We start from the raw sequence: 17885 nt of genomic DNA on the forward strand, positions 1-17885 counted from the left end.
ATTTCCAGAGTTGGAAGCTGCCATAAGCTATCCTCACCTCGGAAAATGTCCAAAGCCACAGTGAGTGGTTTTATCAGCAATGTTAGTAAAGGAACCAATACACATTGATGGAGTCAACGGCTAGTCGGCTACAGAGATTGTTCAAAGCTTGCGTGGGAATGTCTGTAACGTAGGATGGGGCATCATGACATCTGATTTCCATCTCGTTGTTGTCGGCACAGTGAGTTTTTATCCAGTCCAAAGGCCAGAGTATTTTCCTGTTGCACTTCTGTACACTGATATGGACTCTGATATGTGTTTGCTGTAAGCCATTTGTCAACATCATTACTTGAAATTAAGTTTAGTGTGTATCTCAGGTAAAGGGGGAGAGAAAAATGTCCTTGGTCAGTGTCAGTGGAGCGCACGTTTCCAACATCTGTGAATGTCACAGCTTGTTCTTCATCCTCTTCATCAGAACCTGATGCTGTAGGCTCATACATCTTGAAAGCCTTCAAAAAAATTTGTTCCATTGTCAGTGACAGTTGCCGTGTCTTTGCGTGACAATCCATAAACTGAATGAATCAGTTCAATTTCACTAGCTATAACATCGTATGTGTGTCGTTCTTTCAGTTGCTTGCAGACAGTTGCAGCTTTGTCATAGTGAAAGTTATTCGTGTTAATCCAGTCACAGGAAGCTTTTATTGTGGCAAGTCCAAATGTCAACAGTCGTAGACAAACATGCAGAGCTCTGAAATGTTTTCTTTAACTCGGTTTCCATTGCTAGTCGATACATCTGGAGAAACTTTTCCTGTCTGAGACTGGTCTTTTTCCTGTTTTTGGTCATTTTCTAAATAGCTTTCTGAAAGATGGCCATCCCATCATAAAATATTTCCTCCACTATGTATGATGCCACCGGCCTGTTCATCTCTGCTTTGGTTACCTGCTGAAAACAAGCTTTGGTTGCTTGCTTGGGGTCACCATACACCGTCTGAGTGTCACTCTCGCTCCTGCTGTGGGACTCTTTGATACCAGCTTAGTGTTAGTGTAAGTGCTTGGAGAGATCGGAAGTCGTGTTTGCAGCAGTGGGGAGTTGCTTCTGACCAGGGCACAGTTTACATCTTGTCCTTTCAAGCAATAAATTATAAAGAGTAATGTGCATATCTCCCTCCATCAAACTCAGCCATTTTGGGCTCCAAGGAATCTGTTCAAGATATTGTTGCACAAGTGTGGATATGAAGTGGATTTTGAACTTGGGCAACAAAAGTAAGTAATGTATTTTTTTCAAATTAGTAACTGTAATATGATTACTAGGGGCGATCGTGGCTCAAGAGTTGGCAGTTCGCCTTGTAATCAGAAGGTTGCCGGTTCGAGCCCCGGCTCTGACAGTCTCAGTCGTTGTGTCCTTGGGCAAGACACTTCACCCATTGCCTACTGGTGGTGGTCAGAGGGCCCGGTGGTGCCAGTGTCCGGCAGCCTCGCCTTTGTCAGTGCGCCCCAGGGTGGCTGTGGCTACAATGTAGCTTGTCATCACCAGTGTGTGAATGTGTGTGTGTGTGAATGGGTGGATGACTGGATATGTAAAGCGCTTTGGGGTCCTTAGGGACTAGTAAAGCGCTATACAAATACAGGCCATTTACTTACTCTTGGACAGTAATGTAACACATTACTGTCCAAGAGTTAAAGGAAACTGTAGTAACAGTAATGAGTTACTTTGTAACAACCATCACTTATGCTAACAATGAGACATCAGCAATGATCCTAAAAAGGTGTTGCCCATCAGTCTGGGAATCGTTAGCGGAACATTTCCAAACAAATACAGGGAAAAAGATTATTCACATGGAACAATCGAGAGAGTTGCCAATCTTCCCAGAAGTGGACATTCCAGCAAGTTCAATCAAACCATGAACACCTCCAGAGTTAATGTGAGGTCTTATGTCCGACAGGTAAACTTTTTCCAAAATTACATCATATAATGATTCCAAGCACATAAGCAAATCTACAAGAAAATGACTGAAAAAGACAAGAATCATAGTGTTACAATGCCCTAGGCAAAGTCAATACTGCAATATTGTGGTGGGATCTTAGGAGAGCTATGTATAAACAAATGACCACAAACCTTGAAGAACTGAAGTGTTGTGAGAAGGAATGGGCCAAAATTCCTCCGCAATGATTACTCCGACTTATTGTTCCCTAAAGTGGTTCTACAAACTATCAGATCCTGTGGTGTGCCTTGTTTGTCCTTCAATACATATTTTTCTTTTTATCTTGTTTAAATAAACAGTAACACAGTGTAAAATCAGGCTGTATTGGCCTAAAATTCAGGTTGTATTGACCTAATTTTAAAACCTTAAAGCAGTGTAATTTTTCTCTTTTCTTTACCATGGTTGCATGTCTTGTCTCTTACCTCTCCAGGAAAGCCCTGTCCATTAAGAAGGTGCTCTGAACCTTGAGAGTCTTCACTCCCAAAGTGGACACGGACCTCTTCCAGACGGTAGCTGTATCCCAGTGGGCCCCCAGAGATGTTCACCAGGTGGGCTTTGTCTGGCCGCAGGGACACATGCTTCCCAGTGTTGTACATGGTGCCTCCCATCTACAGTGAAACAGTCAGAGGGGGATAATTAGATAATAAGATGATAGCTGTCATTTCACCAGTACATTTTTGTTAGATGGGAGCACACAACAGAGTAGAAACTGACTGAAAAATAATAAGTAGATCAACATAACGAGTCTTAAGCCCTAAATGGCACCATTCACAAAGCTAATGGATATACATGGTTTGTTATTAACAAATCTTGAATTGCATTTGAGCTACTAGGATCCAGTCAGTGCTCTGAATTGTAATGAGGTGGTAGGTAGGATTTTTTGTACAGACACAGTACAGTAGAGGTGCTAGTTTTTATGGCTTGTTAATGAATATCATAAAAGTCTGTCAGGCTCTTTCCTGAAATCTCTGGTTTAATCTGTTTGACACATGTTTTTGTGTGTAACTTGACAGAAGCTGAGAAAATCAGCAAAGGGATGACATTACAAAATGCATTACACACATTATTATTATGGAACCTTGTATTAATGAATGCATAAATCCACGACTGTATCAAACACAGTCATTTCTAAAATACATTAAGACTGCTGTAAAAATACATTATGGCAGTAATAAGTACCAGGGTTACCTGCATCCTCCTCCTGCTCCATCAGTGATGGGCTTGGCATTTGCCCAGTCTCAAACTAATCTGTTATGAAAGCAAACAGATTGGCAGCACTCACTATTTGTGGTAATATTTATTGTTCAGGTATGACCCATATTTTGGGGTTGATTTAATTCTATTGTGTTTATATCCACTCGTGATTTTTCGGTCGTAATGTTAGAAAAGTGTCAAATGTTGTAAAAGCAAGACAATGCAACAACCTGCAACATGATTTGCTACTTTTTTACAACACAAAAATCAGCACTACTTAAAATTATAATGACAGCACTGGCAATAAACTGCAAAACATTATGGAGTTTTAATGTGGGTGTTGCTTTTATTATTACTTTCATGAGTATAACATATGCCACCTCTTAACTCTTTCAGTGAAACTGTTAATAAACCACTTATGTATTTTTAACATGGATAATCCCATTGACCCCAGTGCGTAATCCCCCACCACCTGTCATTTAAGGGTCAAGCTAACCCTGGAAAACAGCCACCCCCTTCTACTTGCAACTTATTTGTTGTTAGCAGATATCAGGACAGCGATTGAGGTTTGGGTTTTTTTCACAAAGTAATAATAAGTCTTGAAATGTCAACAACACAACTGATCATAACCACCAGCAGGGGTCTGCTGCTCATTACTATACCAGGCCTTTTATCACAGTTTGGCAGGCAGGGAGTGGATCCAAGTGACAGATGGTCACTCAAAAGGTTACTTTACTATAATATATATATATAAAATATAAAAGCTCAGAGACTACAGAAGAAACACAAAACACAAGGGGCACAGAAGGAAAGAGCATGAAAAACGACTTGAAAGAGGACAAGGGGACACAAAATAAATACATAGCAGGTAATGTGGGAAGATGGAAAACAAGTGGAAAACACCGCGGGAGCAAATCAGAATTAACGAGACAAGTTAAACTGAACAAAAACCACATGAGACAACAGACTTATCTGTTAGTAAAACGTACAGGAAACATAACTAAAACCAAGACGGAGACTAAGACTGTTTAAACAAACATGGAAACATGACTGACTTCACAAAGGAGACGCTAAGGGACAAAACACAGAAAGGGGACAAAAAGAATAAATAACCTAATCACCTAGTCAAAAGTCATCTATAATTAACCTGGAGACACAAACTAAGCCACTTCTCAAACCCCAAAAACGTAACGAAACTACAACAACTACTGCTGTGAGAATGTGATGAAGTGATGAAGTAGTCAGATACCCTAAAGACGCCATTGGCTATTATGATTAAAAAGTAAATCCTGTCTTGTATATTTAAAAGAAATTGACTTAATCTACAAAGGCAGATTAGCAAGTAGCAGCTCCTGCTACAGTTATGGCACAAAGGCTCCTGTAATGCAGCACAAGAAATCACTAGAGAGTAGGTGGAGCAATTAATAGAAAACAAGGCAAACTAAAATCACTAAAAGCCTACAAAGTAAGTCATTTAAATAATGAATTATAACATTTAAATAAAATTTAAAAACTGTTAAATTAAATGGGATACACAGTCAATGACAATAACAACAATAAATGAATATTAATATGCAACTAACAATATGAAACTGGTGTGTAATTTTCTTTGTGCTTGTGGTACATTTCTGTACATGTTTGTTAATATTTCTGTAGTTTTGTTGAAACCAGAGAAGAAAATCTTCCAAACCAAACTTTCTTCTTGCTTTCTGCCACTTCAGCCTCAAATCATTCTTTTACAAAAAGTGTCCAATGTCCAGAGATGCATATTTTTTCTGTCTGGTTAACAGTGCCTCAGTCACCAAACCTTTATATTTTGTGCGTGCTAGGTGCCCTTATCCCTTCCTCTGTGTATGAAGAATACAGCGAATATGTTTGTGTGGATTAAAACAGCTTTTCGTGTTGCTAAAACAGCCCCAGAGCTGTATGTTGTCAGCTCCTCACAACACCCCTGGCAACACGTAAAGTATTAATGCTCTTTACCCGACTCCCAACCATATTTATCATACATATTATATGACACTGCAGCAATCACATATTCATTACCGCTGTTTGTATATAATAAATGAGGAGAAAGCACTCAGCTTTAGTTTAATTGTGACACACCACTGCTGGGGTAGTATAAAATTAAACAATTACTCACCAGCCTGGAATCTATTCACAGCATTAATCCTTGAAGAAAAGGGAAGGGATTTAGAATCTAAAAATGGATGATTTTCACTCTTCTACGTCACTCGACAGGTTCAGGAAGCATAAAGATAAATGCATTTTCATTTACACATGTACCAGTATTGTGCTGGAAAATTTGCATAGTCTAATCTTAAATCTCCAATTTGAATTCAGCGAGCTACGTCGAAGAATGGCCTGTTTATAAGAAGGTGTGTGAGTTACATCAGCAGACTGTTGGCTACTGGCCCAAACATTTTCACAGTTCACCAGCATGTTGTCTTAATTGAACTACCCTCATCAGGTCATGCTACAGCTAGGCTGAAAATGATTTTCCAACCATTTTGTTGTTGGTTTACATGTGTGATTCTGGTCCTGTGGCATTAACCTTTCCAAAGCTCCAGGTCTTGGACTGCTGCCCAGACATTATTTTGTACAATGTCTTCATAAAGCTTTTAATTCCTTGTTTATTCCAGGAGTGTGACAGTGTCACTGTCAGTCACAAAGTGCATAGCTATGGCTGCAGCAAACTAGTTACTGAGGGGAAAGAGAGCAGCAGTAAAGTGGATAGTGGATCTGTAACAATAAAATTACTGGCAGGTGATTTTTTAGCATGTTTTTTTTAGCTATGCTTAGCATGCATAGTGTGCTGCAAATTTACAACAAACCAATTTGAGATTCAGTTTTGGTGTACAGTACCTTTTCCTCCCCCTAACCACAGTGCTATATTCTTGCTAAATAACTTTACCCTTTGTCTAATCTGTCTAAACACCTTGTAGTAAGTGGGAAATGCTCCTTCAAGTAGTCTGCAGCATCTGCAGTGAGGTGGAAACTGTACCTCTCTACTGAGGCAAAGAGAGAACTGAGCGTAAAGGTGAGTAGCAACCCAAAGATCAAAGATACAAGGGGCAGAAATTAGCTTTCTCCAAACGGTGTCTGGGCTTAGCCTTATAGATAGTGTGAGGAGCTTAGTGATTCGGGAAAAGCTCAGAGTAGAGCAAATGGTCTTCCATGAAAGGAGCCTATTAAAGTGGTTCCGATATCTGTAATTCCTCGTGGGTGAATCCAAACTAAAAAGGGCATGCCTGACCCCCAGACAGATCAAGAACACACTAGAGACATTACATCTGTTTGGCTGGCTTGGGAACACCTTCATATCCCCAAGAAAGGATAGAGGAGTGCGATCTAACCATCTCTGCTTTGACTATGTTGCTGTGACCTATACAAGTGGTAGAACATGGATGGTTCAAAGTATCAAGATAAGACCAAGTTATCAACCAAAAATGCAGAAACTTTCAGACTTCACCAACTTTTTCTGTCTTTGTATGTTGGTGAAAAATCCTTAAGACACAGAGTGCTCTGATGTTACAGCAGAGAGGCTGTGTGTACAGACAGACAAGCTAAGATCTCAAGTCACTTCCACATCTTCTAACAAATCTGCATTAGACGATAGTGTTGTTGCACAGCAACTGGGACTTGCCAAATGCATGTAGGAGTTCCTTATACTGGATTGATGAAAACCAATCAAACATACTTCAAGTAATTCTGCACAAACAGGTTACCGCTGTGTGGTCTTAGAAAATCAAAACAGCATGAGGAAAATCTTCAAAGCCTTTTTGTGGTTTCCATCAAGCATACGATTGCATCAAATGTATATACAGGGAGAAGCGTTGGGGTTAAAGATAAAAATAACATGAAGTGACACAGAGATTTTAAAGGAGAACTTGTAGGAAATGGAAATATGAGCGGAAAGGGGGAGCATTTTTGGAAATAAAACTAATGGAACGAAGAGAAGAGAATGGAGATGGTTTGGTAAGCTGAAACAGAAAAAAGAGAGATGCGATGGTCGAATGGTTAAGGCACTGGACAGGAAATTTAATGAGGACCTCGGAGCACGCTCAATCCCCACTAACAATGAGATGAAAAGGAAAAAAATTAAAAGTTTTTGGTTCATTATCGGTAAATGTTCTGAGTGAAGTGGTATTCATGTGAAACATCAGAACTTTGGTTGAATTAAACAGATATATAAAGTTGGACCCTGATCTTGCAAAGAAAAGCGTCTGGACTTCTTTAAGTTACTTGAAGACGTTTCACCTCTCATCCGAGAAGCTTCTTCAGTTCTAAGGTCAAATGGTGGGGAGTCCCAGATTTAAACCTAGTGGGAATATCTCCCCAAAGAGGGACAAAAGGACCCCCTGATGATTCTCTAATTGCCTGAGCCAAGGTGTGAAATTGGGTGTGGGTCACAATCAGTCAGGGTTTCAGGTGAGCTCACTGTGAAACCTGGCCCCACCCTACTGTGATTTCCTGAGGTCAGATGGCCCAGAATGTGAGTGGGCGTTAAGGCGTCTCCTCTCTGTAGTTCCACAGCATTTTGTGCCTGTTTGAGGGACCAACTAACCAAGTATGACTAGGCTAGTTGGTGGGAAATAAGCCCGGTACAAGAAGAGAAAGAATGGAAAGCTGCAGTGGAGAACTGGGGAGAGTATAAATCAAATCAAAATGTATTTATATAGCACATATTAAAACAACAGTATTGACCATAGTGCTTCACAGTCAGTAAAAACATGAGACAATTAAAACGAACAATAAAACAGGACAACAAACAATAGATAACAACACAATAAGCTAGAACAGCCAACTAGTTAGAATCAAAGGCCAAAGTAAAAAGATAAGTTTTAAGACGTGATTTAAAAGACTGGATAGACTCTGCAGTACGGACATGAACAGGGAGGTTATTCCAGAGTCTGGGTGCCACGGTTGCAAAGGCCTGCACTCCTCTCGACTTCATTCGAGACCTAGGTTGTGCTAGGAGCATGTGATTGGATGATCTAAGTGCTCTGTTCGGGATTGTATAAGTGGAGTAGTTCAGAGAGATAGCTGGGCGCTAAATTATTCAGAATTTTAAAAGTGAACAAAAGAATTTTAAAATCTATGCGATATTTAACAGGGAGCCAATATAGTATGGCTAAAATTGGGGCTATGTGTTCATAGATTCTCGTACCTGTTAAAAGACACGCAGCTGCATTTTGAATTAACTGAAGCCGGTAAAGAGAAGAGTGTTGGAGGCCCGAGTAGAGGGAGTTACAGTAGTCCAATCTGGATGTGATAAATGCGTGGATAAGCTTTTCAAGGTCCTTTAAAGCAGCGGTCCCCAACCTTTTTTGCGCCACGGACCGGTTTATGCCCGACAATATTTTCACGGACCGGCCTTTAAGGTGTTGCGGAAAAATACAACAAAATAAAACTAGTACCGGTACCGAAAAAAATAAGATTTATTCATAACACACGTGAAAAGACCCAGGAAAACCGAGTTAAAGATAAAAACGATAACAAAATAACGCTGAAAACCAATAAAAACCCTGAAAACCATACATCTCACACCTGAGCCTCAACTCTCGCTGCCTGGTACCAAATGAATCACGGACCGGTCCGAGGCCCGGGGGTTGGGGACCGCTGCTTTAAAGGAAGGAACGGCTTTGCTTTAGATATCTGACGCAACTGGCAAAAGCTGTTTTTTACCACAGTGGAGACTTGTCTCTCAAGTTTAAAAGAGCCATCCAGGAACACTCCAAGGTTCCTTACAGTGAGCGAGAGATGGCTAGCGAGAGGGCCTAGGGCATCAGCTAACTGGTCTAGCGGAGTGTGACTACCAAAGACCATGATTTCGGTCTTATTCTCGTTCAATGTAAGAAAATTATGTGATAACCAAATTTTAACTTCATGCAAACAGTTGAACAGAGGTTGCAAAGAAGCAGACACATCAGATTTCAGAGGTGAATAAATCTGGATATCATCGGCATAACAGTGAAAAGAGATGTTGTATTTTCTCAAAATTAATCCCAACGGCAACATGTACAAAGAGAAAAGAGAAGGACCGAGCACGGACCCTTGAAGCACACCACAATAAATAGGGGCAGAAGCTGAGTAGTGTTGCCCCATAGCAACAGAGAACGACCTCTCTGAGAGGTTGGATTTCAACCAAGTTAAAACCGTACCTTTGAGACCAACAACATGTTCCAATCTTGATAAAAGAATGTTGTGGTTAACTGTGTCAAAAGCAACAGTCAAGTCAAGTAAAACTAAAACCACGGAATAGCCAGAGTCAACAGTTAAAAGAAGATCATTAAAAACTCTAAGTAAGGCTGTCTCTGTGCTGTGGCGAGGTTTAAAACCAGACTGAAACTTTTCATTAATACCATTTTGCATCTGAAAAGGCCTGAAGTTGCCTTTAATACAAATAAGAAATTCACAGATTATCATTTTAGTGAAAAGAAATTCTATAAGAGGGAGCAAGTTGCATACCATTAGCCACATACATCATAACCCCTCAAAAATAATTACGAGATGATGAAAAATTAGGAATCATTCAGTCAAACAATTACAGAACCAACGAGAGAATGACAAAGGAAGCTAGAATTACCAGGACTAACACAAAGAAAGGAAAACTGTGATGGAAAAGGAAATGGACAGAGTTGGGCACTGATTAGCCAAACCAATGATTGACAGAGAAAAATGGGTTGGAGGGAGAGTTTGAGAGACAGTGAAACACTTTTGGGCAGATAAAGAAATGGGTTAGGAAGAGCTTCAGTTCCTCGGAGCAACACTAAGGGAAATGAAATGCTAATATTTAAAATAGGAAAATGTGATCGGTCCCACCTGGGCCTGGACTCTAATAGGCCACTACATAATGCATGTAACCCAATAAGCACATAGTGAGGGCTGAGGTTTTAATTTAAGTCCTCTGCTCTGCCAGTATCTATTAGAGACAAGCTCTCTGGCTATCCCTCTGTTGACACGATGGGCTTAATTATCACGCTGTAGAACGCTAAGTAGAAAGCTCTGCTTTCCTTGCTCTTTCACAGCATTATGCTGCTAGAGGCCTGTGATTTTCCAACCACTTTCTCCCTTAGGGATCTCTGCTACGCGCATATGATAAAGAGCCACAACACTGCAGGGCTGAGCATCTCTTACCAGGCTAATCCACACTTCTTCGAAAAGATGTTTACTGCTTCATCTGCAGCAGCCTGATCTCGTCTATTGTAATGTGAACTCTGAAATGTGATTAGCCGTTAACTTTGATGTACTCTAATTCCAACAAAAACATTTTCAAAGTTAATTTCACTTCCTCATTTAAAGATTTATATAGCGTGATTGTTTACAGTGAGCCTAAAAGTCAGTGAGTCACAGTACTAGAAATGAAAGCACGATTTTTTTTTTGGCAAGTCATCTATTTTGAGTCTAGAAACTGGAGGCAGAATGTGCAGCTATGCAAGGTATATTGGATTAAAAAGAAAATCCAGTTATAAAAGTTCTAAACTTTGCCAGTTTCAAATCTGAGATCAGAAGTTCAGCTTTTAGATTAAGCACTCTTCAGTCTACATATGAAAATTTCTGTGGTGGATGTAAAAACATCAAAGTGTTTTTTATCTTCCAAATCTAGCGTAGCATTCAACAAACGATGACTATACCATTTTTAAAATCCAGTATGGAAGTACTGGATTTAGGTGTTTCTTTGTATTACACCACTTTACAAAATTAAAATGTTAACCATCAATTTAGTACAGTTATGTAACTCAGTTTACGTCAATATTGTGGTTAAAACTGACCTCAAAATCTAAATCTACAGATGAGGAAGTTCTTATATTGTTTCAGAAGTTTGTGCATACATTTAATTAGATTTAATTTTATGAGCCATGGTAGTTATTTCAATTCAGTTCATTGATTGTTTTTAGATTTGCTCGTTCACTGAATTCCATAAAAAATTCCATTTGTGTTTTCACATGCTTATTGAAAATACACTGAATTTCCCGGAGGAAACCCACCCGAGGGATTAATAAAGTTTCATCTAATCTCTAATTTTAGAAATTGTTCCACTTCAAAACTCAGTGACTACAAACACTGAAACAAAGTTGAGATTTGGCTAAAAAGTCAAAAGTGCTGTTTAAATGTCTCTAGAAAAAGACTTTCATTTATTTGAACAATTATTAATCAGACTTTTTTAATGGGCTCGATGCTATGCAACAATTATATATAAACTGCATCTTCACTTATTTTATAACTTTTCTCAAAGTAAGTTATATTAATAAATCTTGAATTTTTGTTTATATGAGATGGAAATAAAAAAAATTTATTTATTGAATTTTTTTTTTTTCAATTCATAATTTATTCTTTGAACTGCCAGAGGAGTCGTTATGACCATCATTGGAAATTTTGCATGCAACAGTTGTGGCAGGCCTGGCTGCCCAGCAACACATATTATTTATGCACATTTTGATATAAAGTTTGCTATTTGATAAGCCAAAGCTAGCTGACTGATATATGAATAATTATTACAGGGCTGAATGGGTCAGAGATGGAATACTGAGCTGGGTTTCATTCCCATAGCTGAACCAGACTGTGCTAAACTAATCCGAGCAACTGAAGAGTAACTCGTGAAGCACACCGGCCAAGTCAGGCCTGAGAAGCAGAGCTGAGGACGTGAAGGGCTGCAGATGCAGCAGAGCAAATTTTACGGTGGAAAAAGAGACTGCAGCAGCTGCAGGTCTGGTGGAGGAAGAGGCAGGGCTGGGCAGAGTGATGGACTGTCACCGTTCAACTTTCACAAAAACAACTTAGTTGTATAATGTGTACATATTCTGTTAACTGTTACTGTAGTTAACTGTGTATTTATTTAGACAGTTCACTCTTTTTGATAGTGAGCACTCTATTTTTTATACCTTCCTTATTTTAGCATCACTCAAACAACACATAATACAAAATTCATTTTTAACCTCTTCTTGCTCTATAATAATAAAACTATTTGGATGTGTTGGTTATTGTGTTTTATTGTACCCATTGTTCGCTAGTAGTAAAATATATATTTGCCTTTATGACCTCTAACAAAATAGTTTAAATTATTTTTAAAAATAATAAGACCCCTAAAACTGAACCTGAAACACAAAGATGTAACACATTATTAGAAAAAACAAGAATTGACATACTTGCCATTGCTGCAATTGTTGCCGGAGGGGGTCAAACTGACTCCCGGGAAAAGCTTTGACTATTCAGCTCTAGATTTTGAAAGCCGGATGTCTTTATCATTTAGTCTGTATGTCTGTATCATTTTATCTGTCCTGATCTCCATGCTACATATTTATAGCCTTGTGTGTTCACCTTTCACAAATAATTTTTGAATTAAACGTTAAATGTTTGTAAGCACCGCTGAAGCCGTTGTTGTTGTTTTTTCTTTTGATAAAAGCATCACCATTTTTTAGTTGAAGGAGATCACTGAATGAGTTCTGTGGTTAAGCCTCTTTATGAGTACACAGAAGCAAAAAGACTAATTCTGCAGCTTGGAAACCTTGAAATAGTTTGTTTTTAATAAAGCCTTGCTTTATTCTATACATGTTGAAATAATTATTTGCTCATTAGAAGACCCAGGACATCTAAACAGTGCTTTTATGTAGCTCTCATAGGAATGGTTCGTGAGGGAATCATTAATCTGATTGATTTCTATCAGAAGAGGAGCAATGGCCCATGTAACCTTCAGCCTGGGAGAGACTACCAACATCTGCTTTATTAGTTTTGAAGATTATACCTTTTTCAGTGCTTTTTCACATCCAAACAAGTTCCTCACCATCATCCAGTTTACCCTCATCTCTAAATAAATGGATATTAGTCTTTAACATATACTGAAAGACTGTACTACTGCAAAATAACCCTCTCTTTGCAATCAGGATGATCAAATACTGCTCGTTTTTTACAATTTCTACCGTTCTGTGCTCTGAAAACCCTGCATGCTGAATATCTGTGGCCTTGAAAAGCTTTAACTGCCTCAAGAGCTTTCAGTTGAAAGTTTACTGGTCAGTAGAATCTCTCGTGGTCTCTGGGTCATTTGGTCTCAAAGGTATTTCAGCCCACTTACTGAAAACTGGCCTATTTACTTTTTTAATGTTAGCAGATGTTTAAACTCAAGGAAGATCATAAATAACAAGTACTGAGTCCAACTTAGTGGAGGGTGTAACATTTTAGTTCTTAGGCTAATTTGTGTTGAAGAAGGATAAAGATCCACTGGCTGATTTGTCCACCATATCAAATGCAAACGTGCTGTTCAAGCAAGCTTACTGGAATTCCCTCAAATTTTCCGCACATTTTTTTTCTCCCCTGAAGTAGACATCATGACTGTTGATCCAATCTATAATTACATGTTCTGTGTTCTCACAACAAAGTTGGAAAACAGTCACAATATCAGCATGAACACCTCGGAGCTGCTTAGGTTCTGCTAATCATTTTCTTGAAAGGTGCACATAGCTAGCTTAGGTGACTCCTGCGCTTTCCTGCAAATGTTGACTTCACCATTTTTCTGATTTCCATATATTGCACATGGCTTATATTGAACTGCCATATATTTGGCCAGTATTTTACTGGAAGGCTTTATTAGGAAAACGCTGGGACTGGGACTTCATACAAAAATGTTCTTTGATTTATTTTTGTCCTCAGTATTAAGTGAGATCTAAGTGGGTGTAAAGGAGATTGAAGCCAACAAGTAAGTAAGTAAGTAAAATTTTATTTATATAGCACATTTCTAGATAGAGATCACAAAGTGCTTTACAAGATATAACAGATTAAAAAGACAAAATACAAACAAAGTTAGCAAAAGGCAGTTTTAAAAAGATGTGTTTTTAGCTGTTTTTTAAAAGTAATCAATGAATCAGCGGATCGTAAGTCCTGAGGAAGGGAATTCCACAGTCTGGCGGCCACAGTAGCAAAAGCTCTATCACCCCTAGTTTTCAGTCTCGTATACTGAATGACAAGTAGGCCCTGACTACTCGACCTCAGAGACCTACTAGGGGCATAGGGCTGTAAAAGTTCAATGATATATGGTGGTGCTTGTTGTTGAAGAGCCTTGAAAGTTAAAACCAAAATCTTAAACTGGACTCTAAATTCAACAGGAAGCCAATGTAACTGCATGAGCAACGGTGTTATATGTGAAAATTTAGAAGCTTTCGTCAAAAGTCTTGCTGCAGCATTCTGAACGATCTGCAGACGCTCCAAAGAACCTTTATTTAAACAAGTAAACAGGGAATTGCAATAGTCCAGTCGTGATGAGATAAAAGCATGAATAACAATCTCCAGTTCGGTATAGGATATAATAGAGCTCAATTTAGAAATATTTCTTAAATGATAAAAGCAAGACCGAACAAGAGATTTAACATGACTATCTAACGTAAGAGCAGGATCAAGGATAATCCCTAAGTTCCTGACAGATGGTTTTACAAACGTTGAAAGAGGACCAAGAGCATTTATTATACTGGGTATATGTCTATCTGGGGCACATAAGAGGACTTCGGTTTTACTTTCATTTACAAGGTGCCTTTGACATCTATGCTGTGGCACGTCAGCCAATGACAGTCATGTTTCATCTCTGTAAGATTCTGGATATTTATAATTGAGCTATTTGTATATATTAGAGCTATTTCTTATATATAGTTCAGTCTGTTACTGTTATTGTCTTGTAACCACAGTGTTCTGACAATAGTGAGAATGGTCTTCCACTCTCAACTCATCACATATAGACATTTGTAAAGTAATTTTTGCACTGAATAAATATCAACGTAGAGGATTAATGGAGCGATGAAGCACTTTTTAACCAAAACCATTAACCAAACCATTTATCACCTAAAACTACAAAAGCAAATGAATTAGCAAAACTAACCACTGAGTGAAAGCAAAGTTAAAAGTTGGTGGTGAAATGGCAACTTAACTTGAGTCTCCAGGCTGATAAAAGTCCAACATATTCAATGGCCAATCTAACTACATCTCTACATCTAAAAGAGGACCATCGCCAACGTCCAGTATCACCTTGGCCAGATTGTGTTTCTCAGTGAATGAGCTGCGACAGAAACGTATAACTGCAAAGTTTAGCACTTGGATACATAGATGACAGCCTATAATAGCACTACATAATAAGAAGGAAAATCATTTATGTCAAGTCAAGGTTTTCCTTTGAGACAAGGGTCACATCTTTAATCAGCAGCTGGATTAAATACCCATTAAACATATTAATTAATGCTAAAAACATACATTAAACATAGTGACAAGCCCACTGGAATCGCCAGTTTGGACCCTGCACTGACTCTAAAGAGGGCAGGACAGATATTTCTGTAAATCCAATCTAAGCTTACAGCAGATAAACTGGGTTTAAGATCATTTAAAAACAGTGTCCCTTTTTTTATAGACCAGGTTGTGTTTGCTAATATACTGTTTATCAAACAGGGGCAATGCACCATCATTTAATACCAGTAGACAAAGTTGACAATTTTGTGTGAGGTCGGTTGAGAAGTCACAGTTCAGTACATTCTGGAACAGCACAGAAGACTAACGTAATGCATATAAATGACATGTTCATCATTTATTTTGAAAAATGTAAACGTCCAAAAGCTCTGACTCAGGGTTTCTCTTTATTCGTCATCTGTTTGACTGTATAAAGACCTCAGAAGGTTTACTGAACTGAAAGTCTCGAGTTTATTGTGTGTTAGTACTCTACAGCAAGGATTGGTTAAGTGGCTGAGGGAAAGCATGTGATTTATGTGTGTGTATAAATGGCAGAGAGAGGGAGACAGATAGGCTGTCAAAATGATTAATTCTCTGTGTGAATGACCCCCTGCTCACCTCTGTCTAATTCCATCTACTCTATTCCTTCATCTCCCAGTCTGTTCCCGTGTTTTTTCCTTTCTCATCTCTACCAACCTCCTCTCTAGTCGTGTTCTCCAAAACACTTTCTTTCTGTCTATTCTTTTGTTTTCTCCTTCCACTCCGTGTGCTCTTGACATTTCTCTTGTCTGGTCTTTACCTGCACCTTCTTTACTCTTCTGCGATCACTCTCCTCATCACATGTTCAGGAAACTGAAGAAACTTTTATAGCTGATTACTCCTGAAGATTTCACCATTACTTCTTTAACAATTCCAAAATCAGGACTTTACAGGTGCAGTCTACCCACATAAAACGTGCTGAGGATTTTCTCTACAATTTTGTCCTTGCAGGTGAAGCTCATCTGCAATCATGGATAGGTGTTTTTAGAAGTGCCATGGGGCTTCTCCTACTGCACCTCACAATTACTATGCTTTACTTTATGCTTCATCTATGCTTTATATTCAAACAAGTTATCCTATTTTTCTAGATTTAAAAGATGTAGATTTTGGGGCACTCCCAAATTGTGATTCATATAATAATAAATAATAATAATAATAATAATAATAATAATAATAATAATAATAATAATAATAATAATAATGAGTCTTTACTGGTAAAACTCAAACTGTTGTGATCCATCACAAACTGCCCCACTCCACTGGTGTAGTGCACAGATGGGCCCGTTTATAATGATGAAAGAGGCTAAATGAAATGGCAGGACAATGGGAAATCTTTCCTGACCTTCTTGCCTTCTGTCTAACTTCACAAGATAGTATCTGAGATGTAAACTCATTAAACTTTGCACAAATATCTGTATCATTTTTTTAGCATGCACAAAGGAAGGAACACTTGTGATGTATTGCTATGGAGCCCAGGAAACATTAACAAATACAACAGGAGATATATAAATACAATCCATCATGAAAATGACCACAATATAACAAAAGAAACAGGCTACAAAATTCAAATTAGGCATGCTTAAATATATGTGTTTTTCTCTTGCAATACTCATTCATATACTGGCTCACTAAACTGGTACTCAGTCATCAACACTGATATAAATGACCAAAGACATTTCTATAATAAATTAGTTCACAAAATGCACAAATCGGTGCACAGAAATTAGCCATAATGTAGGAAATAAAGTGTCTAACAGGTTTCGCTCAAACCAAAACTTTGCCCATGCAGACGAGCACTCAGGTGCTGATGGAAGCTAAGCACCGTCTGGCCTGGTTAGTATTTGGATGGGAGTAATGTCACCTGCACAAACTCGGGGTGACTACGAGTCAGGTGATAGAGCAGGTTGTCTGCCAATCAGAAGGTTGGTGGACCAGTACCTGGTGCATACGATTAAAGTATCTTTTACAAAACTGAACCCGAGGTGTCCCTGATGTGTCCACTGAAGGTGGTGTGCAAGTGTTAAACAATGTGCTTAGGCACAGATCAAATCACTGTTTGATAAAATCACTTGTAGAAGCCATATTAGCACGTCTTTTCAGTTTTTTTAGTTATGATGTTCCAAGAATTGGAAAATTAGGATCCATTTCAGCTTTAAGATACAAGTTTGTTCCTGAGAAAAGCGAAGCCAATGTTAAGCCAGGTGTTTTTGTTGGCCCTGAAATCTGTGAACCGATGCTCAACAATGACTTCAAAGGAGAACTGAAGCTAACTGAATCAGCAGCATGGGAAGCACTGGTGCAAGTTGTCCAAACTTTCTTGGCAATCACAGAGCAGGGACTTATGCTGAGCCTGTGGATAACATGCTGAAAGCATATCTGCTAATGAGTGCCAGAATGTCACTGAAGATGCGCATTTTACATTCTCATCTCAACTTTTTCCCACCAAATCTGGGTGATGTCAGTGATGAGCATGGAGATTTCATCAAGATA

At 38.7% G+C, this 17885-nt stretch overlaps 1 protein-coding gene across 1 annotated transcript in view; it reads right to left on the minus strand.

Moving 5' to 3' along the window:
- LOC146575491 (carbonic anhydrase-related protein 10-like) overlaps positions 1-17885 on the minus strand; it is a 153985-nt gene that overhangs the window by 37575 nt on the left and 98525 nt on the right. Inside the window, exon 4 of the mRNA XM_085270208.1 lies at positions 2384-2569. Within this exon, the coding sequence (XP_085126334.1) occupies positions 2384-2569 (186 nt within the window). The remainder of the gene's footprint in view (positions 1-2383; positions 2570-17885) is intronic.

This window comes from Mchenga conophoros, linkage group LG4, assembly GCF_057382185.1.
Source record: "Mchenga conophoros isolate Kocher_MC1m ecotype Shallow Benthic linkage group LG4, M_conophoros_male_GT1.1, whole genome shotgun sequence".
Classification (NCBI taxonomy): Eukaryota; Metazoa; Chordata; class Actinopteri; order Cichliformes; family Cichlidae; genus Mchenga; species Mchenga conophoros.